This window comes from Clupea harengus, chromosome 8, assembly GCF_900700415.2.
Source record: "Clupea harengus chromosome 8, Ch_v2.0.2, whole genome shotgun sequence".
NCBI lineage: Eukaryota > Metazoa > Chordata > Actinopteri > Clupeiformes > Clupeidae > Clupea > Clupea harengus.
The window spans coordinates 4,599,150-4,627,114 of NC_045159.1; the positions used below are offsets into that span (position 1 = coordinate 4,599,150).

Sequence of the window (27,965 nt, forward strand, 5' to 3'; positions counted from 1 at the left end):
AATCGCAATCGCAATATTTGGGGGGAAAAATCGCAATTAGATTATTTTCCCAAATCGTTCAGCCCTACCACCAACCATGTTTTTCTGTTCCTACTCTCCTAACAGTAATCTGTTTTTGTATGTATCATGTATATACCATATGATGTTTGTATATATATTATGTACATGCTATGCACAACACTTGTTGTTTCCCTCCCCCTTCTGCCACACAACCCTCCCCCCATCCCCTTCCTATCTCCTCCTGGCCGACCTCAAGCAGATCCCCCCCCACCCCCTTCCTATGTTCCGTGGTTCTGCTTAAGGTTCCTTCCTGACTAACAGTGAGTTTTTCCTTGACATAGTGCTTGCACTAAGGGGTCTGGGCTCTGTAAAGCGCCTTGAGACAATATCATTGTTTTGGCGCTATATGAATAAAATTGAATTGAATTGAATTCAAATAAAAATGACATACTCATTTCAAATGCCATTTTTTATATTTATAGTGTGAAAATGCACCTCTAACGACTTTCTCTGCTTGTTTCCTGTGTGGTTTAGGGCGAGTGACCCTGATGCTGCTACTGTGGCTGCTGGTAACCTCACTGCATCTGACTGCTCACCTCTCAGACCTGTGCACCTCATGGGCCCTGCACACTGCCTGGATTCTGTTGAGAAATAACACAGTGGCATTTGTATTGATTTATATGTATAGTATTTCTCCTTTTAATATGCCAGGAGTTAGAAAATACAAATACGTGAACATTCTGAGAGCATTCTTCTTATGCTTTGTTCTCATGTTCTCCCATTTACCTCCACCTTAAATGTATGAGTATTGAATGTATCCAATTGATAATGATAGAATGGGAAAATGCATGTTGGAAAATACAGGATGATGCAGTGTTGACAACATGCATATTAAACAAAAATATTAAGATAAAAACTATAGGATTGAAAAGCATTCAATAATATCTGAGACAAAGTGAAAAAACGAATTGTAATTTGCAGGTTGCAGGTCAAGAGAGGCACTTCTTCCCCATAACTTTTATCGTTCTTGAACATTTGCAGTTATATTTTGTTCTCATTGTCCAACTGATAATGATAAAATGGCCTGCCAACTCTTCAGCGGCCACTAAATAACAAGTCTAAACTGAATTAAGCTCGTCTGCCTCATGTACATGGCTATGTCCTTAACTTCTGTCTCTTTAAATAAGCATGAAATGTTTCTCTGTCCCTACCCCCCTTACCCCTGTAACAGTAACCCTACTGTATACCCACTAAACTGGTCTTATTTGTGTCATGTATTTACCACCGGATGTCTGTATATATATTATGTACATCTACCAAATGCAGGCTGTGCACAACACTTGTTGTTTCCCTTCTCCTTCTGCCACACAACCCTCCCCATCCCCCCTTCTTATCTCCACCCGGCCAACCTCAAGCAGATGGGCCCCCCCTTATGTGCCGTGGTTCTGCTTAAGATTCCTTCCTGACTAACAGGGAGTTTTTTCTTGCCCCTGTTGCCATTGTGCTTGCACTAAGGGGGTTCAGGATCTGTGAAGCTGAGACAATTGTATTGTTATGGCGCTATATAAATAAAATTGAATTGAATTGAAATACTTGGTGGCGTGTTAGTTGACGCTAAGTCAAAATTCCATGAAAGCGACTGCAGGGCCGAGAGGAGGTGAGCCCCGTTCCTTGCCTCATAGGTAACGCACGTGAGGCCAAGCAGGTATGGAGGAACGTGGCCCACCCCGCCCTCCAGAACAAGCAGGCCGGCCCCCTGAAATGCCAGAGCCTGCCAGCGTGGGAGGTCCACCCACTGACTTATTGGGTAGCGATAAATGGGGTAGGCCAGGGGCTGGACGGATTGCTGGCCGCCATCTTCGCATCCCGCAAATGCCTTATTTATTGGTTTGTACTGGTTTTTTTATCCACACACTGACTTCAAAAGTCCATGTTTGTGTTTAGACACACACACACACACCCTGTTAAAAAAATGAAATGACTTTAGAAAAAAGAATGGGAAATAAAATGAAAAAATAACATTTTGTGAAAAAAAACAATACATTTATATGTGGATAAATGAAAAAATAATTTGTATTGATCAATGAAATCAATTTACTGACCTAACAAGTATGTACTGAAATGAAACATGTCACAATTTTTTTTTGAAATAACTTCACCCAGTCAGTCCTTTTCGGCCACCTGTGAGTTTTCCTTTATTATAAATAAATACATACATGCATAAATACATGCATAAATACTTAAAAAAAGATTTAAACTGATTTTATGTGTGTTTGCTTGTTAGTTCAGTGTCCAGAAACCACGCCTACGCAGTTCCAGTGCCTGCGACAGACACACCGTGAGGGCCGCGCCCGGCGCCGTCCTAGCACCCGGGCCAGAGGCCATGTGGAAGGCACTCTCGGGTTTCTCTTCAACTCGTACAAATCTTTCGCCTTTTACTACAGATTTCCGTGGAGGGGAACACCCCCGAGTTTACAGTATTTTTGGAAGCTCTGCTTCGGCGGAGCATCACCTGCCTGTCTAAAGTCAAGTTTGTTCCCTGTTCTCCTCTCTGTTCCTCTGGTTAGGTCCTCTCTGCACTCCTTTCTTTGTCTAAAAACAGGATTCCCAAGAAGACTTGACTTCTTCCACTCAGGTGGAAAACTATCGACCGGTCTCACTTCTCACGCTCCTATCTAAAACCATTGAGAGGGCAGCTTCCAAACAGGTCACCGAGTTCCTGTCAAAGAACAATCTCCTCGATCCGAACCAGTCTGGCTTCAAAAGCGGTCACTCCACCGAAACAGCCCTGTTGTCTGTAATGGAGGCCTTAAAAACAGCTAGAGCAGCAGCTCAATCCTCGGCTCTCGTCCTGCTTGACTTATCAGCTGCGTTTGATACAGTCAACCACCGCATCCTTCTGTCCATACTGTCAAGTATGGGCATTTCTGGCAATGCGCACTCCTGGTTTGAATCCTACCTCACTGGGCGCTCGTTCAACGTGTCATGGCAAGGTCAGCTGTCTGTACCTCACCGCCTCACCACTGGGGTGCCCCAAGGCTCGGTGATGGGACCACTTCTCTTTGCCATTTACACCACCTCGTTGGGCCCTATCATCCGCTCGCATGGTTTTTCCTACCACTGTTATGCCGATGATACTCAACTGTTTCTGTCTTTCCCTCCTGAGGACACCACGGTCTCGACGCGGATTTCGGACTGTCTCGCTGATATATCCACATGGATGAAAAATCACCACCTTCAGCTGAACCTGGCCAAAACGGAACTGATGGTCTTCCCAGCCAAACAGGTCATCCACCACAACATCAAGATCAATACTGACTCTTTATCTCTTGCTCCATCCAAAACAGCAAGAAACCTCGGGGTCATTATTGATGACCAACTGACCTTCACGGCCCACATCGCCTCTGTCTCCAGGTCGTGCCGCTTTGCGCTATACAACATCCGCAAAATCAGGCCGTACCTAACCCAGTATGCCACCCAGCTGCTGGTGCAAACCTTGGTGAGCTCCCGCCTTGACTACTGCAACGCCCTCCTAACGGGCCTGCCGGCTTGCGTGGTGAAACCACTACAGATGATCCAGAACGCGGCGGCGCGTCTGGTGTTCAACCAACCGAAAAGGGCACACGTCACCCCGCTACTCATCGAGCTCCACTGGCTGCCAGTAGCTGCTCGCATTAAGTTCAAGTCACTTATGCTTGCCTACAGAGTGCTTACTGGTTCTGCTCCCACCTACCTAAATGCTCTTGTAAGGGCAAATGTTACACCCAGGACGCTGCGCTCGTCTAGTGAGCGTCGTTTGGCACTGCCGTCCGTGCAAGCACGGCAATCCAGACTATTTTCATTTATAGTTCCACGTTGGTGGAACGAACTGCCTAGTACTACCAGAGCAGGGGCGTCCCTCTCTACCTTCAAGAAGCTTTTGAAGACCCAACTCTTCAGAGAGCACCTCCCCTCCTAACTGGCACCTGACTAGCGCTTAACTTGCACTTCAGCAGTTACATTCCTGCACTTCTTTTTCCTCTTTTCTAGGTTGTTGTTTTTCTAATTCTCATGTAAAGTAGTATTTATTGTTACACCATGCTTTTTTATTGCTCTTAGCTTGACTGTTCTCTCCCTTGTACGTCGCTTTGGACAAAAGCGTCTGCTAAATGACTAAATGTAAATGTAAATGTAAACTTTGCCCGCTCTGTGTCCAGTCTGCAGTAGTGATGGCAGCCTGACACTGAAGCGCCGGAACGTGCTTCATACCTTAAACTACACCAACCATAAAACCACTGCTTCGAAGGTTGCTTTGGTACGGAAAAATCACGTGACATATTACGTGCGAAACAGCAACTGCTTCTTTCTCCGAATGAACCAGCTGAGTGGTTCACAGCGCCACGCACGAAACAGTCAGTTGCCTCGTTTTGAGTCTGAATTGTAGCGCCTTCAAAGCATAAAAACTTCCGCGCACAACATTACGTTTGGTTCGTAGTAGCCTATCTCATTCTGTGACAGTCATTACGTTTGTATTGATTTATCATCATTATGAAAGCATCTGGGAAGAGAAGTCGTTCTGACATGTGGGAACACTTTATTCTGATCGCTCATGATAAGGTGCGCTGGCTGTTAAATATTTAGGCTATAGGAAAAGTAGACTATATCAACAGGCTCAGTCCAAAAAGTGTAGAACAAATAATGTTTTTAAATCAAAATCTTTGACTGTTCCCTATCCAACATGGTTACACAAGCACACCCAACTTGTGCCATATTTGTCCAGCACATCCTTTCCCCAAGCACTCTCTCTTCAATAACACAATATACAAAAAAGAATGAATCTTTATTTGTAAAAAAAAATTATATCACAATCTTTGTATACGGGTGCATGTGTGTGTGTGGGGGGGGGGGGGCGATTTGGTGCGTGCACACTAGATTGTCATTGTTTTAAAGGGGCCATATTATGAAAATTCCACTTTTTTAGTGCTTCTATGCGTTAATTTGGGTATCTGGCATGTCTCCCAACACAAAAACGCTGAAAAAAAACAACTCACGCGGCTTGGTGTGGTGTGGTGTTGTGTTGTGGTGTCAGAAACGATATGCTAGAGTGTGTCAAATGGGATCACCACCAACGTCTACGTAGATTTTGAAGCATGCCCATGTAGGGAGTCTGGCTACATGGCCTTGGACCGCCCCCCACCACCACTCGACCCACCCAGTTTAAAGACGGTTCGGTGACCTAGCGCCATTTTATTCTTGCAAGCCTTGGAAACAGTTGGATAAGCTAGCTAGCAGCATGAATCAACGTCGACAACCAAGATGCTCAGTGGTCGGTTGCACAGATCAGCACAAATGCCTTCATGTGACTCCAGCTTCAGAAGATACAAGATTGAAATGGATTGATTTCATATATGAAGGCAGTCTTACTGCAAGAGTTGGCAAATATCTGTTAGTGTGCGCTAACCACTTTGAATTGGACTGTTGACTATCAACCTGGGTAAATATAACGCTGGACTCGCTGGAAGGTTGATATTGAAAGGGGGTCGGTGCCATCTATCCGTCGCAGGACTGAAGACGATGGAAATGTAAGTATTTTTGTTTTTAAATAATTCTGGTATTTGCTTTTAGACATTTTGTGTGGAGGTTAGCATGTTGTGTCGTGTGTGTGTGAGGGGATGAGGGGCTAGCATGTAGTGGTTGGGGAAAAGTAGTCGTTGTATCTGTAATTTCGCGAACAATTACTTTTATGCGCTGAGTGGGTATGTACATTAGTGTATGAGGCCTGGCCACGGAGCCGACTGGTGTACAGTATATAGCATTCGCGAATGTTTCTCTGTTGCCTGTATGAACCCTAGGCTAGCATATTGGATGTATGATTACTTGTACATTATTGCGTTTGGATGTAATTCGTGTCAGAACGTTTGCATAGTGCCTCCCGCAAACAACACGATGCCTACGTCGTGTGGATGTTTATATACTGTAGTTTGTGTCATAATTTACGTTCACATAGGCAGGGCTCTCAAGTTTTGAAGACAGGCAAGAGTGACATTCTCTTCCCCCCCCCCCCCCCCTCAGGGGGTCAAAATGAATTAATGAATTGCTTTTTACCTGACATCTTTGAAAGGCAGCAATGATTAATGCATCCATGGCCAGGATATAATAATAAAATATGACATTATTTTAAAAGTCAAACACAATCGGACTTTTCAACGTCCTGCACTGGGTTCGATCCTGCCACCTCTGACATCCCAAGCGCCGCCACTACAAACTACGCCAACGAATAGCTAGATATCCATTGTTGCGGGTGGCTTCTTATTTACCTGAGGAGTGAGTTTCACCGATACACACCGGCTACATCTATGAACTACTTGTTCGGAGCAGGTGTTGTCAGTGAACAGGCTGTAAAACTGTTGGTTAAGAGACTCGTGAAAAACTGATGCTAATTATCTGGGAAACATTTTTCAACAGCAGTCAAGTTGTCATTGTTTGTGTGAAACAAGTTGTGAATTTGTTGTAACATTAAAACAGGAGATCATGACTGTGCTCAAAGTGATGCTCGAGCTTCAGCGGTTTGCTTTGTTGGTGAACAAAACTTTCGGAAGACGTAGCAGAATCACGAAAAATTACAGGATATGCTTTTTTCCCATTGGTTGTTGCATTAAATCTTACCCAGATACAATGGTGCTATTTTCCGATTGGCTATTGAATAGACCCTTTCGTTTTTTTGATTGGCTGATAAGTGGCAGGCTCGACTAAGAACTCCAGGCGAGACGCGCTTGACTGCCGGTTCCATAGTGAGAGTGGGGCGGCCAGAGGAATTTTGGTTGGGTGCTGCGGCATATTAAATTTATTATAAATATTTTTTTTCTGCGTGAGAAATACAATGTGTGGCGGGAGGGCGTGACTAAAGACCGAAATGAGTGACTGTCACTCTCAATGCGTGACACTTGAGAGCCCTGCATAGGTATAATAGTGCCTACAGCAAACAACATGATGCCTACTTGCACAGTAGTTCGTGTGGATGTGCTTATGTGAAATAGTTATTTTATCCAAAAAAACATTCCCCTGTGAAAAGTCTTTGGGGTGGAGAGAGGTGCTAAGCTGGTATATAGCTGAGGCAGTTAAAAGTTCGCTAGAAATGTGCATTAGCATCTTGTAGTTTGTAGGAGTCAGCTGATGTACAGCAATCCTAAAGATGTGGCCAACGAATTTTCGTGTGAACAGTTAGGCTAGCCTATTTTAATCTAGGCTTACTTATACAGTAGATAGTTCGTTTGGATGTCTATGGAGAGCAATTTGTGTCGAAGTATATAATGTCTTTATGAGAAATAGTTCTCTCATCCATTCCTTTGTGAAAATGCTTGTGTTGGGGTGGAGGTGTTAATAGTCTGCCTGCATATATGATTCAAAGCAATTAGTCCTCCTATTGACACCTTACGACACTACAATGACGGGGTCATATATGTGAAATGGGCACTTATTATTCCTGAACAACGTGATTAGCAGCTTTTTTGGGGGGGTAGAGCATACTCAAGAACTTAGATACTCACCTGCAGTTTGTCACTATGGTGCATTTGAGGGTTTTGTGTACAGTACAGCACAAGGTAAAAATAGTATTTCATAATGATTTCTGAGAAATTCATAGTATGCATGCATACTATGACAATGTTATTTTTACCTACTCTTCTGTGTTCTGTGTTATATTAGGTGAAATGGGTTACTACATTTCTTCACATGTTTTATTTGCTTTTAGTTCATCTTGTATGCATGACAGTAGTACAAACATGAATAACATTGCTGCTTTTGGTGTTTAGGCAAGCACACCTGTTCAGGGTGCTAGGGTACATCACATGGCCTGCCAGACGGACCCACCACAGATGTGCACAGTTGGCACGCAGCTTTCTGTGAAAACACTGCGACCTCACTACAAAAGTACAGGTTTGTTTACCCTCAGTTACTTCATCGTGTCCTTGATTGTGTCTCCGTGTTAAAGTTGTAAAGCATCTAATTTTTTAATTTGTTGTGACTCCAAGGATACTGAATATCTGTTTTATCATAGGCACACAGAAAACAATATATATTTATATTTATAAACAATAAATAAAAACAATGTAAAAGTTTTGGATTTTTTTTAAAATTTTTAATTACAGAGTACGTGGATAACCTGTTGGACCCCATCTTTCACAAGGTTTTTCAGGACCCGGCCCCATATGTGAATGAGGTGCTGAAGATCCCAATACCCGCGTATCTCTCTGCCCATTTTGAGAAACCTGACAAGAGGGAAGTTATAGCCAGCTATGTGTCGAGGTTCAATCGAGGGCAGGTCTGAACACCGTATACCTTCCTTGAGCATCAGGGAACACTCTTCGTATCTGGAGCACAACGCAGGACGGCAGGACCACCCTGATTCTCCGGCCCAGATAGCCCCAACACCAGCTAACAAAGCTTCTGTACGCCAAATACCTGTGACGGCTGAGCAAAGTTTACATTGGATTTAGAGAATAAAAGGTGACACACATATATAAAGTGTTCCTTTGTTTACAGTATGGCTACTGATGGCACAAAGTGTAATTTTGTAATCAATGTTTTTATTATACTTGGTATTTTTTGTATTTATTACCTATGTATCAGTACATTTAATAACTATGTTTAAAAAGCTCTGTGGCATTCTTTCTAGCAATCTTTCTAACAATAAAAGTGTATACAAAAAGATTTCTGTGCTTTTAGTGTTTGATGTGTAACATGTCAACAATTGACACGTGTAAGATGAGCAGTTAGCAAAGTAACTCAGGGGGAAGAGTAATTTATTGTATTTTATTCGCCAGTTATTCTATTAAATACACAATGAAGTGCTTACTCCTTCAGTCACTTAGGAAGTGACTGTAGCTTTCGACCAGGAGAAGATGTCATCAGGTGGTGACCAACTTTCATTGGACGTTTCGACCCTGAACCACAACGCCCTCGAGTTGGCGGGCCGGCAGTGATGGCCAGTCACTGCCCATCTTCTCCTGGTCCCCAGCTTCTCTCCTCCCTCCTATTCCAGAGCCAGCAAGAGGCTCTCTCTGCGGCTTCCCCCAACCTACGGACAGCTGTCTTCCTCTCCCTTCCTTTTATTCCCAGAGCTGTGAGTGTATTCCACACAGACTGTGCCGGGAAGCCCCTGCATCCGACCTCCACTGGGAATAGCCAGGCCTGCCATCCCTTGTCCCTGCATTGTTGGACAAGGTCCTGGTACTTGGTGGCTTTCCTCTCGTTGGCTTCACCGCATCCTTCTTCCCACGGGACGGTCAGTTCGATCAGGATGATCTTCTTGGCCTCTTCTGACCAAATGACCATGTCAGGCCTCAGGGAAGTTTGGACGACCTGGGGAAAGTGTAGTTTCCTTCCCAGGTCTACCCTCATCTCCCATGATGGTGCTGTCTGCAGTAGGCCCTTCTTGGTCTTCTTGGAGGATGATGGTTTCTCCCCCTCCCTGATGAACTGGATGGATGGTGTTGGTCTCGATTGAGGCTGGTGCTTTTTCCGTCTCTCCTGCTCCAAGATGTCGGCTAGTGCTCTGAGGACCTTGTCGTGGCGCCACCGGTATCTCCCCTGGCTAAGAGCAGTCCTGCATCCTGCCAGTATATGCGCCATTGTTCCTCTCTCCCCACATAACCTGCACTGTGGGTCCTCCCTCATTCCCCACCTGTACAGGTTTGTTGGTGTTGGAAGGGTGTCGTACACTGAGCGGAGCAGGAACGAGATTCGGAAAGGCTCCAGTCTCCAGAGTTCGGGCCAGGTGATCTTACGCTTTGGTAGTTCCCACTTCGTCCAGGCTCCTTGTAAACCAAGCTCCACAGCCCTAGACCATCTCCCCTCCTCCTCTAGCTGCCGGACCTCGGCTTGGACCATGACTCTCCTCTGCCTTGGGTCGGCTTTGGTCCATTGTTGGAAATGGGTGGACCCTAGTCCCTGCCGCCCAGTGCACGGGTTCCCGATTATGTCCTTCAACTTTAGCAGGCTTTCTGCCTGTTCCACTTGTGTGGCTGCTGCCCATTTGCGCCCAGATCTTGTGGTGACGCCTGCGCCTCTAACCATCTCGTCGGTGGAATCTCTGAGCATCATCACAATCCTGCACTTTGCCACCTTGAACTCCTCAACCACCGATGATAGGGGTAGCTGTAGCTGTCCCGACCTGATGTAGAGCCCTACTGACGTGAAGCTTGGTGGAATACCAAGCCACTTGCGGAGATGTTTGTTGACTTTCCTCTCGATCCCTTCAACCGCTGTCATAGGTATCTCGTAAATCGTCAAGAGCCACAGGAGTCTTGGAAGCAGGCCATGCTGGAACAGCCAGGTCTTGAACTTGCCTGGTAGGCCTGAACTCTCTATCTTTTTAAGCCACTCTTCTGCCTGCTTCTCGGTCCTTGAAACACTGCCTTTGTCCTTGAGAGATGAATCGTACCACTTGCCCAGGCATTTTATTGGGTTCTCCTCAATCGGTGGTATGACTTCCCCCTGGACTTGAAGCTGGAACCTGTTTGTAACCTTACCATTCCTGATCACCATGCTTCTTGACTTCTTAGGCTTGAATTTCATTCGAGCCCAAGTTGCCACGTCGTCGAGTGCCTTCAGGATCCACCTTGTTTGCACATGGGTTGCCGTTGTGATGGTGAGGTCATCCATAAAGCCTCTTAATGGAGGTTGGCGAATGCCAGACTCCATTATTGGCCCTCTGGATTCCTTAATTGCCGCTGTAATGAGAAGGTTCATTCCCATAATGAACAAGATGGGGGAGATGGTGCAGCCCGTTACGATCCCCTTTTCCAGGTCCTGCCACTGGGTTGTAAACTGGGTGGTCTGGAACCGTAACTTGAATCCACTGAAGTAGGTGGTGATCATTCTCCTGATGTGTTGGGGGATATGGTAATGTTCCATTGCTGTGTTGATGAGGTCGTGAGAAATTGATCCATATGCATTGGCCAAGTCAAGCCAGAAGACTGTTAGGTCTCCTTTGCTCTCTTTGGCCTCACGGATCAGCTGGCTGAGGATGCTTGTGTGCTCCAAACATCCAGGGGAGCCTGGGATGCCGCCTTTCTGGATTGATGTGTCGACGTACTTGTTCTTCACCATGTACATGGTCAGCCTCCGTGCCAGGACTGAGAAGAATATCTTGCATTCGACGCTCAGGAGAGAAATAGTTCGGAATTGCCCTATTTCAGAGGAGTCCATTTCCTTTGGTACAAAGCACCCTTCTGCTCTCTTCCAAGATGTTGGAATTATGCCCTTTGTCCATATCCTCCACAACAGTTTCCATAGCCTGCGCAGAAGCATTGGGCATCTCTTGTATACCTTGTAGGGTATAGAGCTAGGACCTGGGGCAGATGATGACCGGGCTTTCTGTACAATGTCATGGACTTCTCTCCATGTTGGCTCTTTGGTGTCAAGCTCTTCCTCCGGGGTTTCACTCCTTCCGATCCTTGGGTGTACGTCCAAGGCTTGGCCTCTAAGAGTGTCACTGTGGCTTTCTTTGAGGAATTCTTCCACAGCTTCTTTAGGGCTGGTCAGTCTCCCTGATCTTGCTTCACCCAACAAGGTTTTGGTGAACCTGTATGGGTCCTTGATGAACTGAGCACGCTTGACCTCCTTCTCTTTTCTCAGTCTCAGAGACCTCTCAGCCCTTCTTAGTCTGCACAGTTGCCCTCGAAGTTCAGTGGTCAGGTCTTTTATGCCCTCCTTCTCTTTGGAACTAGCCTGTTTGTATTGCTTGTTAAGAGTCTTGATTTCCCTTCTCAACTGCGTAATCTCTCTTGCCCTTCTGTTGGTCCGTTTTCCGGGGGCCTTGCTGCTTCCTTTCTTCTCCTCAGTGCCAAAGCGCTCTTTGGCCATGGTGTAGACAATTGCAGTCATGCTGTCCAATTTCCTTTCTGCTGCTCCTGCCAATGCGGCCTCTAGAACTCTGTCGAGGTCCTGGTCTAGTTGGTACCAAGCAATGTTGTTGTTAGCTGGGGGCCACTTCACTCTCTCTCTCGTAGGTAGGGTGCCTGGGGTAGTGTTAGGAGAGACCCTCTGGTTAAGGGGTGGAGCAGATGCTGAGAGGTCCCCTGTGCTGTGGGGTGCTTCCTGACAGGAGTCCTCCTGCGTCTCACTGGGTGTCTCCACCATGCGCTGCATCTGTTTTTCCCCTTTCCCACAGGTGGTCTTAGATTGATGTATCTTTAGTCCCCTTGCGTTTTTGCAGATCTTCCCGCAATGGCACTTCACTTCTAACACTTCCCCTGTTAGTGTGGTCTGGGTGAGCCGTCTCGTTGTCCGTGTGCTTGCCGTAGCCGTTACCGTTGAATCCGTCCTGTTGAGTCTCTCATCCTCCCCCCCTCTCGGGAGACTCTGGGGGTATTGCTCATTGTTTTGTTTCGTAGCAACGGTCGGTGCCCTCTTGCGAGTGCTGTGAGTAAGGTTGCTAGCCTCACCCACCCAAGTCATATTTGTATTGCAGAAATGACTGATAACTCATGCATTAAAAAAAATAAACGTACTGCTCTATTCCTCTTTGACGCAAAGGCCCATAATCTGCCCTGTAAATGTTGAATGCATTCTGTCGTGAGAACACATTCAAACACAGGTTCCAGGCCTGGGTGGTCGACCATGCAGGTAGTTTGGTTCTGAAGCTGCAGGAGTCTTCTTGTAACCTTGAATATTGAAAGTGTAAGTGACATGGAATATAAAACAGATGATGACTGCATATTTACAATGTCACAAATAATTCTACCTGTGGTATCTTCCTGCAGCATTGATTCTCAGGCTCTGTAGGAATTTGCTCACACTTGGCACAAATACACCTGTATATATAAAGAGTTTTAAAAAGTGACAACATTGCAGGTAAAGTGTATTTGAATGTTGTGTGACAAAAGTCGACAAATACAACGATATAATGAGAAAACCAGGTTTGAACGCTAATAAACGGAGGTAAGTACGTTATGTTCTACACCTGCTTGGTCCATTACTGTTGTCAGATAATATTTTACTTTACAGCTGGAGCTTAACTCGTGTATTTTGCTATGCACCACTTATGAGAGAAATTATTAAACAGGATACATAACAATTAAAAAAGTCCAGCCATCAAAAGCAAGCTAAGTCCCACATAGTAGATAGCTAGCTATCCTGCAAGCCACCTGGTTGAATTAAAAGCTTAGAAAAAGTATTGTATTCTGACAGAACACTGACGAGAAGGGTGTATTTGTTTGGCTGTTGTTCGTGTAGCAGGCATAATGGCGTTCCCATTACCTGCATTTATATAAACACTTTTCACAAACAGTAACTTCCATAAACACACTGTATTTGTTACATACTCGTACATGCACACACTATTTACTAGCATTGCCATGCTCTCCACACCGACAACAGACCATATTGCCTTAGCCAAAGAAAAAAATAAATGTAGAATTGACAAAGTTTACTTACCATTCAGAAACGTCCTGTTGTACCCTACATTCTTGAACTTGTTTGGGAGCCTGTTCTTGTTCAGGGTCTGAACAATCTACATCTCTATCTCGTTTCCAGTGGCCATATTTTTCGTTTCAAACGTTTCAAAGAGTAGCCCAAAACCGCGGAGGAGGGGGGAGAGGGAGGGGGAGGGGGGAGGGGTTAGCTGGCTCATTAGCATAGGAGCTCAAAACAGCTTGTTTGAGAGAAGGGCTGTTTCAAGCAGGGTAAAAGGGTACAGTTTATAATGATCCTTGTGGTATTTTGACCAAACTATGTTACAGACATTTCATTAAGACCCCAAGGAACCATATCAACTTGTGGTAAAATTGGCATACGATGGGTCCTTTAAAGCTTCATGCCACTGTCTAGCTGGGCTAATTTAGTTGCAGCCTTGGCACATCACCAGGAGAGGTCACTGTTACTGAAGCTTCAAGTAATGAACCGATTTTTGAAACAATGTGCCTAATGGTTCAATGCTTCACCAAAGCTTCATTTGCCCATCACTAGTCTGCAGTCCTCTTGGGCCTCCAGTGAGTTTCCCCTCCTTTATTATAAATAAATAAATACATACATACATACATACATACATACATACATATATATATACATACATACATACATATAAATATACATGCATAAATACTTCTTTTTTTTTTTTTTAACTGGTTTTGTGTGTGTTTGCTTGTTAGTTCAGTGTCCAGAAGCCACGCCTATACGCAGTTCCAGTGCCTGCGACAGACAGACAGACAGATAGACACACCGTGAGGGCCGCGCCCGGCGCCGTCCTAGCACCCGGGCCAGAGGCCATGTGGAAGGCACGCTCGGGTTTCTCTTCGACTCGTACAAATCTTTCGCCTTTTACTAAAGATTTCCATGGAGGGGAACACCCCCGAGTTTACGGTATTTTTGGAAGCTCTGCTTCGGCGGTGCATCACCTGCCTGTCTAAAGTCAAGTTTGTTCCCTGTTCTCCTCTCTGTTCCTCTGGTTAGGTCCTCTCTGTTCCTCTGGTTAGGTCCTCTCTGTTCCTCTGGCTTGTTCCGCCGTGTGTGGTGGTTCCCCTGCCGTGTTCCTTTGCAGGTTCCTCTTTTTTCTCCCTCCTCCGCCCCGCCCACCACGGCTGAGCATCTCGTGGCCCGGACCGCCCCGCCGTGCGAAGTGCAGTTGTGGGTTATCGCTTCTCGGCCTTTTGGCCAAGAGCACCTGAAGAAAAAAAATCTGTTCTTATCAGTTTAATATCTGATACTTCCTCTACCCGAGGACTATATATTAAATGGATTTTTGGAACAGGGAGTCGGAAGAGGGGCTTGCTCCGTCCGCTCCACGCATCGACCCGGTATTGCAGTGCCACTGGGAACGGTGCACTCCTTTCTTTGTCTAAAAACAGGATTCCCAAGAAGCGCTCTTCCAGGAGCAGAGAACTTTGCCCGCTCTGTGTCCAGTCTGCAGTCCTCTTGGGCCTCCAGTGAGTTTCCCCTCCTTTATTATAAATAAATACATACATACATACATACATACATACATACATACATATAAATATACATGCATAAATACTTATTTTGTGTGTGTTTGCTCGTTAGTTCAGTGTCCAGAAGCCACGCCTACGCAGTTCCAGTGCCTGCGACAGACAGACAGACAGACAGACAGACAAACACACCGTGACATAGGTATGTCAGTAGTAAATGATAGAGGTATGTCAGTAGTAAATGATAGAGGTATGTCAGTAGTAATAGACATAGGTATGTCAGTAGTAAATGATAGAGGTATGTCAGTAGTAATAGACATAGGTATGTCAGTAGTAATAGATAAAAGTATGTCAGTAGTCATAGACATAGGTATGTCAGTAGTAAATGACATAAGTATGTCAGTAGTAATAGACATAGGTATGTCAGTAGTCATAGATATAGGTATGTCAGTAGAGGGTGGTGGTCATTGAGAGTACTGCGTAGAGGGTGGTGGTCAGTACCCTGGTGGTCATTGAGAGTACTGTGTAGACTGGTGGTCATTGAGAGTACTGTGTAGACTGGTGGTCATTGAGAGTACTGTGTAGAGGGTGGTGGTCAGTACCCTGGTGGTCATTGAGAGTACTGTGTAGACTGGTGGTCATTGAGAGTACTGTGTAGAGGGTGGTGGTCATTGTTCATACTGTCAAGTATGGGCATTTCTGGCAAGGCGCACTCCTGGTTTGAATCGTACCTCACTGGGCGCTCGTTCAAGGTGTCATGGCAAGGTCAGCTGTCTGTACCTCACCACCTTACCACAGGGGTGCCCCAAGGCTCGGTGATGGGACCACTTCTCTTTGCCATTTACACCACTTCGCTGGGCCCTATCATCCGCTCGCATGGTTTTTCCTATCATTGCTATGCCGATGATACTCAACTGTTTCTGTCTTTCCCTCCTGAGGACACCACTGTCTCGGCGCGGATCTCGGACTGTCTTGCTGATATATCCACATGGATGAAAAACCACCACCTTCAGCTGAACCTGGCCAAAACGGAACTGATGGTCTTTCCAGCCAAGCAGGCCATCCACCACAACATCAGCATCAATATTGACTCCTTGTCTCTTGTTCCATCCAAAACAGCAAGAAACCTCGGGGTCATTATTGATGACCAACTGACTTTCACGGACCACATTGCCTCTGTCTCTAGGTCCTGCCGCTTTGCGCTATTCAACATCCGCAAAATCAGGCCGTACCTAACCCAGTATGCCACCCAGCTGCTGGTGCAAACCTTGGTGAATTCCCGCCTTGATTACTGCAACGCCCTCCTAACGGGCCTGCCCGCTTGCGTGGTGAAACCACTACAAATGATCCAGAACGCGGCGGCGCGTCTGGTGTTCAACCAACCGAAGAGGGCACACGTCACCCCGCTTCTTATTGACCTCCACTGGCTGCCTGTAGCTGCTCGCATTAAGTTCAAGTCACTTATGCTTGCCTACAGAGTGCTTGATGGTTCTGCTCCCACCTACCTAAATGCTCTTGTAAGGGCAAATGTTACACCCAGGATGCTGCGCTCTTCTAGTGAGCGTCGTTTGGCACTGCCGTCTGTGCAAGTACGGCAGTCCAGACTATTCTCATTTGTAGTTCCACGTTGGTGGAATGAACTACCCAGCACTACCAGAGCAGGGGCGTCCCTCTCTTTCTTTAAGAAGCTTTTGAAGACCCAACTCTTCAGAGAGCACTTCCCGTCCTAACTGGCACTTCGACTAGTGCGTAACTTGCAATTACAGCAGTTACATTTCTGCACTTCTTTCTTTTTTTATTTCATTTTGTTATATTTCTTATGTAAAGTAGTATTTATCTATTGTTACACCAGGTTCTATTGCTCGTAGCTTGAATATTCTCTCCCTTGTACGTCGCTTTGGACAAAAGCGTCTGCTAAATGACTAAATGTAAATGAGAGTACTGTGTAGTGGGTGGTGGTCATTGTCTCTGGTGAGTCTACTACTCCACAGATAGGAATCAATAATAACTGATCTGAACGGAGCCCATATGACTAATAGTCTTATTATTGATAATAAATGCAGAGGTATCCTAATGTATAGTCTTATTATTGATAATAAATGCATATATATCCTAATGTATAGTCTTATTATTGATAATAAATGCAGATGTATCCTAATGTATAGTCTTATTATTGATGATAAATGCATATATATCCTAATGTATAGTCTTATTATTGATATTAAATGCAGAGGTATCCTAATGTATAGTCTTATTATTGATAATGAATGCATAGGTATCCTAGATTATTCCACTAATTCCACGTCTAGCGTGCCGGTGCTGCTTCTCACACGATGACAGCTGAGCTGGATTATTCTAGAACTCTTCTGAGCGCACGCTGCACTCTGCCTCCAGTCCCAAAGGACAACTGTCAAGTGGAGTCCACATCACGCACTCTCTCCTCTCCTCTCCCTGGCTACTTCTCTCCTCCCCTCTCCTCTCCTCCTCTCTCCTCCTCTCTCCTCCCCTCCCCTCCTCTCTCCTCTCCTCTCCTCCTCTCTCCTCTCCTCTCTCCTCCCCTCCTCTTCTCTCTCCTCTCCTCCCCTCCTCCCCTCACCTCTCCTCGGTTGCTTCTCTCTGCTATCTGCATTGGTGAATGAAATGGCGCGAACGAAAATCAGAATGTATTCAAACGTAACACACACACATCTCTAGATATGAGACAGTCTAACACACACACACACACACACATCTCTAGATATGAGAGAGACAGTCTAACACACACACACACACACACATCTCTAGATATGAGAGAGACAGTCTAACACACACACACACACATCTCTAGATATGAGAGAGACAGTCTAACACACACACACACACATCTCTAGATATGAGAGAGACAGTCTCACACACACACATCTCTAGATATGAGAGAGACAGTCTAACACACACACACACACACACACATCTCTAGATATGAGAGAGACAGTCTAACACACACACACACATCTCTAGATATGAGAGAGACAGTCTAACACACACACACATCTAACACACACATCTCTAGATATGAGAGAGACAGTCTAACACACACACACACACACACACACATCTCTAGATATGAGAGAGACAGTCTAACACACACACATCTCTAGATATGAGAGAGAGACACACACACACACACACACATCTCTAGATATGAGAGAGACAGTCTAACACACACACACACACACACACACATCTCTAGATATGAGAGAGACAGTCTAACACACACACACACACACAGGGCCGGCTCTAGCCCCTTGGTTGCCCTAGGCGAGATTGAGTTTTTCTGTGAAAATAGCTTGCAGCAGAAGCAATACAGAGTATTGTTTTTCCTTGAATATACAAGCCAGCTTCTCTTGATTTTCTCCCCATTTACTAATTTCCTGTAGAAGTGGTTGTGGTGGCAGCTTCTCCCATCATCTCTTTTTTGGAAATGTAAAGTCTGGACTGGTCTGGTATGGTCCTCTGCAAACTAACTAACTATCCTTACCGGATCACAGAGGGCTGGCCAGTCAGCAGGATATATAGGTTCTCCCTGGATATCAGGAATTGCGGAGGGTGAGGTGTCTGCAGGCGGCAGTGTAGTTTCACTGGTGCCCTGAGTGCTTGATGTGGTCCTGGATGTCCCTTCACCTTCACCTGTATTCAAGCATATTGTATAGCCAGACAAGCAGTGTTTAATATAATAAGTGAAATGATCATGAATGTGGTTGAACTTCTTTAAGAAAACAAGCTATTGTATTTAATACATGCTAACATGTTTCTATTGTACTTTAAAGTATGGATGTGGCTTGAATAAATACTATTAAATAGACTCACCTGATGCAGGCGGTGTGTTCCTGGCCTGTGTGTTACTGGCCCCTTGAGAACTACTGGATGTCCCTTCTCCTGCAGCTGTATTTAAACACAGAATTTATCCATGCTGTTCATTACACAATTGCATTTGGTCATCTCTATCATCCTACCACATAGTTGCATTAATACATTTTATCTGACCATGTAACTTGTAGTAGATACATTACAATTACTGCCACCACTGCAACAAGGCTAAATTATACTAGGCTACTGATTACAATTAGTTGTATTAATGTGATGTGATTATGAAAGTAATAATTGCTAATAATAATAATAACAATAACAAAAACAGCAACAATAGTACTAGTTGTGTAGGCTACTTACAGAGGCGAATCAAGCGTCCTTTCTCCAGCAGGTGCCGGCCTCTGCAAAAATTGCCTGAGTGCATCTGGCCAATTTAAAACAAAAATAAAAAATGAGAACAAAACAAAACAAAAAACATATATATTTTAGTATATTCCTGGGAAGGAACTGTACAGAAGGGTGAACACCACTATCCCCAAAATGGTTACTGTGTGTATGCACCTGCTAGTTGTGAATTCACTAAACAGAACTTATGCTATTTATAATGAATGTAGACAGCAACTGTAGTTTTCATAACTAGCATACGTTATCCAGATACTGGTCTTTTGACATTTACATCCATGTAGGTTATCAGTGAAGTTACGTTTGCTAGTAATAGCCTACGTAGCAAATTAGCAAAGTAACAGTCGCTAGCTAGCTATAGCTAGCCTAAGTGACAGCAATGAAACGTCCAATATTAGGTGATGCACAATACTACATTTATTTCGTTTGACACCTTAATGGCTGAGATGAGAAGACTTACCTCTATACTTGGCTTTCTTTTCCTCTTCTTCCTTTCTTCGTTTTCGTCCCTGTGCTCCAGATGGTTTAGACCGCTTAATTTTTGCGAATGCCACGTAGCTAACACGCTCACCCCACCCTGGCTGTGTGCAGGAGCCCTTACGTAACTAACGTAATCTAACGTAATTTAACGCAACCGCCCCCCCCCCCCCCCCAATTAGGAAATTATCGACAATAACCATCAATTCAATTTAAAAATCGGGTTGACAAGTAAACGTGTGGCTGAAGGGGCGCCCTAGGATGATCATGATTAATAAACATGTTTTAATTTGCTTGTTATTCTCACTATGCTGCTGCTAGTTGTGAATTCACTAAACAGAACTTATGCTATTTATAATGAATGTAGACAGCAACTGTAGTTTTCATAACTAGCATACGTTATCCAGATACTGGTCTTTTGACATTTACATCCATGTAGGTTATCAGTGAAGTTACGTTTGCTAGTAATAGCCTACGTAGCAAATTAGCAAAGTAACAGTCGCTAGCTAGCTATAGCTAGCCTAAGTGACAGCAATGAAACGTCCAATATTAGGTGATGCACAATACTACATTTATTTCGTTTGACACCTTAATGGCTGAGATGAGAAGACTTACCTCTATACTTGGCTTTCTTTTCCTCTTCTTCCTTTCTTCGTTTTCGTCCCTGTGCTCCAGATGGTTTAGACCGCTTAATTTTTGCGAATGCCACGTAGCTAACACGCTCACCCCACCCTGGCTGTGTGCAGGAGCCCTTACGTAACTAACGTAATCTAACGTAATTTAACGCAACCGCCCCCCCCCCCCCCCCCCCCCCCCCCAATTAGGAAATTATCGACAATAACCATCAATTCAATTTAAAAATCGGGTTGACAAGTAAACGTGTGGCTGAAGGGGCGCCCTAGGATGATCATGATTAATAAACATGTTTTAATTTGCTTGTTATTCTCACTCTGATTAATGGGAAGTAGGTCTAAGGGCGACCTTAGAGGGCGCCCCCAACCCATTTGTCGCCCTAGGCAGTCGCCTAGTTCGCCTATAGCAATCGCCGGCCCTGCACACACACACACACACATCTCTAGATATGAGAGAGACAGTCTAACACACACACACACACACACACACATCTCTAGATATGAGAGAGACAGTCTAACACACACACACACACACATCTCTAGATATGAGAGAGACAGTCTAACACACACACACACACACATCTCTAGATATGAGAGAGACAGTCTAACACACACACACACACACACATCTCTAGATATGAGAGAGACAGTCTAACACACACACACACACATCTCTAGATATGAGAGAGACAGTCTAACACACACACATCTCTAGATATGAGAGAGACAGTCTAACACACACACACACACATCTCTAGATATGAGAGAGACAGTCTAACACACACACACACACACATCTCTAGATATGAGAGAGACAGTCTAACACACACACATCTCTAGATATGAGAGAGACAGTCTAACACACACACACACACATCTCTAGATATGAGAGAGACAGTCTAACACACACACATCTCTAGATATGAGAGAGACAGTCTAACACACACACACATCTCTAGATATGAGAGAGACAGTCTAACACACACACACACATATCTCTAGATATGAGAGACAGTCTAACACACACACATACATCTCTAGATATGAGAGAGACAGTCTAACACACAAACACACACACACATCTCTAGATATGAGAGAGACAGTCTAACACACACACACACACACACACACACACACACACACACATCTCTAGATATGAGAGAGACAGTCTAACACACACACACATCTAACACACACATCTCTAGATATGAGAGAGACAGTCTAACACACTCACACACACACACACACATCTCTAGATATGAGAGAGACAGTCTAACACACACACATCTCTAGATATGAGAGAGAGACACACACACACACACATCTCTAGATATGAGAGACAGTCTAACACACACACACACACACACATCTCTAGATATGAGAGAGACAGTCTAACACACACACACACACACACACATCTCTAGATATGAGAGAGACAGTCTAACACACACACACACACACACACACACATCTCTAGATATGAGAGAGACAGTCTAACACACACACACACACACATCTCTAGATATGAGAGAGACAGTCTAACACACACACACACACACACACATCTCTAGATATGAGAGAGACAGTCTAACACACACACACACATCTCTAGATATGAGAGAGACAGTCTAACACACACACACACACACACATCTCTAGATATGAGAGAGACAGTCTAACACACACACACACACACATCTCTAGATATGAGAGAGACAGTCTAACACACACACACACATCTCTAGATATGAGAGAGACAGTCTAACACACACACATCTCTAGATATGAGAGAGACAGTCTAACACACACACACACACACACACATCTCTAGATATGAGAGAGACAGTCTAACACACACACACACACACATCTCTAGATATGAGAGAGACAGTCTAACACACACACACACATCTCTAGATATGAGAGAGACAGTCTAACACACACACATCTCTAGATATGAGAGAGACAGTCTAACACACACACACACACACACACATCTCTAGATATGAGAGAGACAGTCTAACACACACACACACACACATCTCTAGATATGAGAGAGACAGTCTAACACACACACACACATCTCTAGATATGAGAGAGACAGTCTAACACACACACACACACACATCTCTAGATATGAGAGAGACAGTCTAACACACACACACACATCTCTAGATATGAGAGACAGTCTAACACACACACACACACATCTCTAGATATGAGAATGCACATGCATGCACAGATGCTAATCCCATCCGACTAAACATTTCATTCCTGTAATTAAAAGAACTTCACGTCTGTATCAGTCTTCAGCTCACTGGATCAGCTCTGCAGCCACGTCTGGCAGTGTGTGAGTGAGTGGTGCAATGAGTCACGGTGTACTTCTGTGTGGTGAGAGTCAGAGTGTCAGGGTGTTCTCTGTGTGTGTGTGTTAGTGTGTGTGTGGTGAGTGGTGCAGTGTGTCAGGGTGTACTCTGTGTGGTGAGGGTCAGAGTGTCACGTGTAGTCAGAGTGTCACGGTGTACCCTGTGTGGTGAGTCAGAGTCTCAGAGTGTCACGGTGTGTGTGTGTTAGTGTGTGTGTGGTGAGAGTCGGAGTGTCACGGTGTACTCTGTGTGGTGAGAGTCAGAGTGTCACGGTGTACTCTGTTTCACGGAGTCAGAGTGTCACGGTGTACTCTGTGTGGTGAGTCAGAGTGTCACAGTGTATTCTGTGTGGTGAGAGTCAGAGTGTCACGGTGTGTGTGTGTGTTAGTGTGTGTGTGGTGAGAGTCACAGTCTCACGGTGTACTCTGTGTGGTGAGTCACAGTCTCACGATGTATTCTGTGTGGTGAGAGTCAGAGTGTCACGGTGTGTGTGTGTGTTAGTGTGTGTGTGGTGAGAGTCACAGTCTCACGGTGTACTCTGTGTGGTGAGTCACAGTCTCACAATGTATTCTGTGTGGTGAGAGTCAGAGTGTCACGTGTACTCTGTGTGGTGAGTCAGAGTGTCACGGTGTAGTCAGAGTGTCAGGGTGTACTCTGTGTGGTGAGTCAGAGTGTCACGGTGTAGTCAGAGTGTCAGGGTGTACTCTGTGTGGTGAGTCAGAGTGTCACGGTGTAGTCAGAGTGTCACAGTGTACTCTGTGTGGTGAGTCAGAGTGTCACAGTGTACTCTGTGTGGTGAGTCAGAGTGTCACGGTGTACTCTGTGTGGTGAGAGTCAGTGTGTCATGGTGAGTCAGAGTGTCAGGGTGTGTGGTGTGAGTCACGGTGTCAGGGTGTACTCTGTGTGGTGAGTCAGAGTGTCACGGTGTAGTAAGAGTGTCAGGGTGTACTCTGTGTGGTGAGTCAGAGTGTCACGGTGTAGTCAGAGTGTCAGGGTGTACTCTGTGTGGTGAGTCAGAGTGTCACGGTGTAGTCAGAGTGTCACGGTGTACTCTGTGTGGTGAGTCAGAGTGTCACAGTGTACTCTGTGTGGTGAGTCAGAGTGTCACGGTGTGTGTGTGTGTGTGTGTGTGTGTGTGTTAGTGTGTGTGTGGTGAGAGTCAGTGTGTCATAATGTTGCACGGTGTACCGGTACTAGAAAAGTACCGCGGTACCCTTACGTTAAAAACGATACGATTTTGCATATTTTTGGTACCAGTACTTCATTAAAAAAGCACGCAATCAGAGCGCACTCACTGTTCCGCTCCCTGTCAGGCTGCCTGCACACATTGACTGCAAGGGCGGGGCTGCCCAGCTCTCACACATGCAAATACTTCGGGTACGAAGAAGCCACCGAAGGAAAACCCATCGACATACACAGACCCTTCAAATCCACTCAGGCAAAGGGAGGGAACACGTCGAATATGGCTAAGCACCTATCAGACAGACACCCCGAACTTTTCAGAGAGTTCAAAGAACGACAGGTTAGCAAATGTGATTATTAACATGAACACCCCCAAGCTCACCCATATACAGCCTAACACAGTGGTTCTCAAAGTGGGGGGCGCGAACACTCTCCAGGGGGGGCGCGATGTCACAGGCGGAGAAAAAAAAAACTACTTCCGACCTGTCACTGGTTAGTGAAAGCTCCCTCAGTGGCGAAATGCAAGGGGCTGCACTGACCCAAACAAATCAAATACTGTTTTGCTCCTGATCCACCAATCAAAACGGAGTCTTATCATTTCAACGCGAGTTGCACCTCCGCTTCCGAGTATAAAAAAAAAACGCAGGCATGGTAAGTGCTCACCCTGAGATGACACTCTGCAGAGTTTGTTCAATTTCTCTTGTTTCCTCTATCATTCAGATATTCATTGCTTTATAAACAGTATTTTTAAAGACTCACTCCTTCCTTAGTAATACCTTACTGCACTTGCAGTAGGTCTATTCGTAGCCTATTCTAAGGAGTAACTTGCTCCACAATCTTTTAAAAAAGCTCGTAGCCCCGAGAGCTAGCCTAGCTAGCTACCTTTTCCAACTACAGCTAGCCCTTTTCTCCTTAACACCTAGCCTCCCTTTACATTTTTTGATCATCCACCGTGTTGCAACAAATAAAACACCAGCACTTGAATACTATTTTGTGCTGTCCCTGTCTAAATTGTGTACAGTTCGTTTTGTTAGGAATCATTGCCTAGCAGCTTTATCCATTATTCGTGTGCAAATCGTTCACAACCACACATACAAGAACACTACGTTGAAATTAGAACTTTATTAACTTCACACATAATGTATCAGCAAACAAACACAACATGGACAAGTTTCTGATTCGTAAAAGTCAGAAAGAGAAGCCTGTGGACTTTAAACATGAACGTGATGGCCTCCAGCAACAACGAACCACCATCTCCAAGCAGTGTCTGGAGGCATCTTATGTAGTTGCTCATAGAATTGAGCTTGGCAAACCCCATACAATTGCCGAAACACTGATTTAGCCGGCCACGGAAGACGTGTAGAATAATGATAGGTATTGTGCTGAGTTTAGCTCCTATGCCAAATGACACTATCACGCCGAATATCAGAAATCAGTTTGGGTCCTATTTCAAAGAGGACTACCGTTCATTCGCCTGAGTTCGGGATCCATTTCTCTGCTCAGCAGATGAGCTGTCACTAGACATGAAAGAGCAGCTGAAGAGTGACAGTAGACTTAAGCATCTCCCCTCTTTCGTCATTCTGGGTAGCAATGATCAGCTTTGCGACATAGCCTTAAAAATACTCCTCCTTTTCGCGTCGACATATTTGTGCGAGATAGGCTTTTCAAGACTGCGCTCAAAACTAAATACCGCAACCGCGCACAGATCGAGGATGACCTGATGATGTATTTGTCAAACATTGCCCCAAGATTTGAGGACCTTTGCAGTGCAAAGCAGGCTCATGTCTCACCCTGATAGACCTGTAGGATTTTTTTTGTAAAGATCACAAGAGGCCCATAATAATAACAGTATCCTAATGATAGCAATAATAACACTTATTATTATTATGATAATAATAATAATACAATAATAATAATTGGTCGATAATCATTAATTATAATAATAATAACATAATGATGGTGATAATAATGAATAGCCTAATAATAGGCCTACTATTACTGATAATAATAATAATAATAAATAGTTATAATAATTGTCTGTATGGGCCTAACAATAACAATAGCCTAACCTTGACATGTCAGGCCTATCAATAACAATATGCTATCTATCTATCTATCTATATATGGTGGTGTAGTTGAGGGCGGTGGCGGCGGGCCGCGGGCGGATGGGGGGGCCCCAACTACCCCTAACCAGCTTTGGGGGGGCCCAGCTTGCAAAAGTTTGAGAACCCCTGGCCTAACACGATTAGCCTTAGCCTATAGCTAGGGTGACCAGACGTCCTCTTTTACCCAAACACATTTAGGTCTCGAAAAGAGGACATGTCCGGGTGAAAGAGGACGTCTGCTTTGTCTTGTGTTGCAATTGCTTGATGTTTGACTGTGTTAGGAAAGTTGTTGACTTGCTAGTTTGTCATAAACAAAGTAAGCAAATTTAACAGGTTTCGCTAAATTTAGCCGCTAGCAAGACATCTCGTTAGCGATGTTAGCAAGCTTGTTATAACAAGCTCGGACATTGATGCTAGTATTAAGTGCTCTCGCGTCGGCTTCTTTGTAATGTTATTGTGATGTTGGCTAGGTTGCCAACGACTTTCCTAACACAGTCAAACGTCAAGCAAGTGGCTTCATCTGGCAAAAGAACTGTCCAGAAAATGAGACAATGCACATTATCGTCATGACTATCATTTTTGTTGTTGCTAACAAGACCCTCACAAAATACATTTCAGTTAATTTATAGAGTTAGTGTTTCTGTTAGTGTGTAAATAGTTTGTAAAGTGTGTAAATAGTTCAGTTGTAATACGTAAACAATTGCAATAGTTGCAAGTTGCAACAACTGAATATTCATAATTAAAAATTCTACCAGACAGACAGGCTGTCTCATTGTTCGCCATAGTGTAATGGCATGTGTGTGTTGGTGCAAAGGTATGTGGTGGCATGTTTTTCATTGTCGTTTTTCAATAAAGGGGAGAAATTGCCCTTTAATTATGTGTCCATCTTTAATGTACCCAACCCACATAGCTTTAGGTTTTTTTCCACCTCAAACACACATCTGTAAAATTATGTAATTCATTCTTATGGAATTTGTTAAGTGTTAAACAAGCTGGGCAGGAACAAGCTGGTAAAAAAGGGAACCTTACAGATGTTTTGTTTATTACTATCATAGATAAATATACCGGTATCGTATCGTATTTGTGGTATCGTATCGTAAGTATCGGGTATCGTGATATTTTGGCAGGTATATTATCGAAGTCATCATTTTGGTATCGTGACAACCCTAGTGTGTCACTGTGTACTCTGTGTCACGGAGTCAGAGTGTCACGGTGTACTCTGTGTGGTGAGAGTCACAGTGTCAGTCACTGGGATCCAATCAGCACTCTCGGCCCTGTTAGCTAAACAGGCTAAAGTCCCAGGGCTGCTAGCGCTAGCTAGCCCGTCTCTGAGGCCTCAAGGGTGTGAGGTCACCACTGGCCTGCACTGCGCTCACACACCCTCTCTTAAAGGTGTGTGACTGTGAGGGTCACTTAGGCAACACTGCACTACGCTCAGACGGTCCCCTTCCACCGGCTCTGAGGTCATCATCAGTGTGTGCCCGTCTTCTCAAGGAAAGAAATGACACACCATTAGCATTAGCAACATTAGCATAATCCATTCAGTTTGACTTATAGCCCGAACTAATCACAATGTACACAGCTCTTTGATGAATGTTCTGTTTTTCAGGGTGCCTGGTGTCATTAATGTGAAACTATCCAGTGTGTGTGTGTGTGTGTGTGTGTGTGTGTGTGTGTGTGTGTGTGTCATTAATGTGAAACCATCCAGTGTGACAGGATTTCTCATCCAGACTGGTCTCAGACTCGTGTCTCTCTGAGTGTCATATTTACTCCCAGCGCAGACACCTCATTTACACACACACTCGTGTGTGTGTGTGTGTGTGTGTGTGTGTGTGTCTGTGATGTGTCTCATTTACACACACGTCAGGGCTGTGATGTGTCTCATGTTTCAAACCTTATGGCTCCAGTTGCTAAACATCAGTTTCACCCCACAAGCCTGCCCACTCCCTGACATTAATATCAACATCCACACACACACACACTAACACACACACACACACTGTGTGTCACTGACATTAATCAGAATCAGAATCAGGTTTTATTGGCCAAGTA

General features: G+C 44.7%; 1 protein-coding gene and 3 non-coding genes across 4 annotated transcripts; 3 read left to right on the plus strand and 1 right to left on the minus strand.

The window, feature by feature from the left end:
• The first annotated feature begins 2,394 nt into the window (after positions 1 to 2,394).
• Positions 2,395 to 2,508, plus strand: LOC116221623. The gene has a single exon (XR_004164219.1). It is a non-coding gene; the product is annotated as a U5 spliceosomal RNA (small nuclear RNA).
• Positions 2,509 to 8,824: 6,316 nt separating this feature from the next.
• LOC105910990 lies at positions 8,825 to 12,438 on the minus strand. The gene has a single exon (XM_031571286.2). It carries the CDS (start codon positions 12,436 to 12,438, stop codon positions 8,968 to 8,970), a length of 3,471 nt encoding a protein of 1,156 aa, XP_031427146.2. The 3' UTR covers positions 8,825 to 8,967.
• A 1,819-nt stretch (positions 12,439 to 14,257) lies between these two features.
• Positions 14,258 to 14,371, plus strand: LOC116221624. Its single transcript, XR_004164220.1, has one exon. It is a non-coding gene; the product is annotated as a U5 spliceosomal RNA (small nuclear RNA).
• A 240-nt stretch (positions 14,372 to 14,611) lies between these two features.
• Positions 14,612 to 14,808, plus strand: LOC116221618. Its single transcript, XR_004164216.1, has one exon. It is a non-coding gene; the product is annotated as a U2 spliceosomal RNA (small nuclear RNA).
• Positions 14,809 to 27,965: the final 13,157 nt, after the last annotated feature.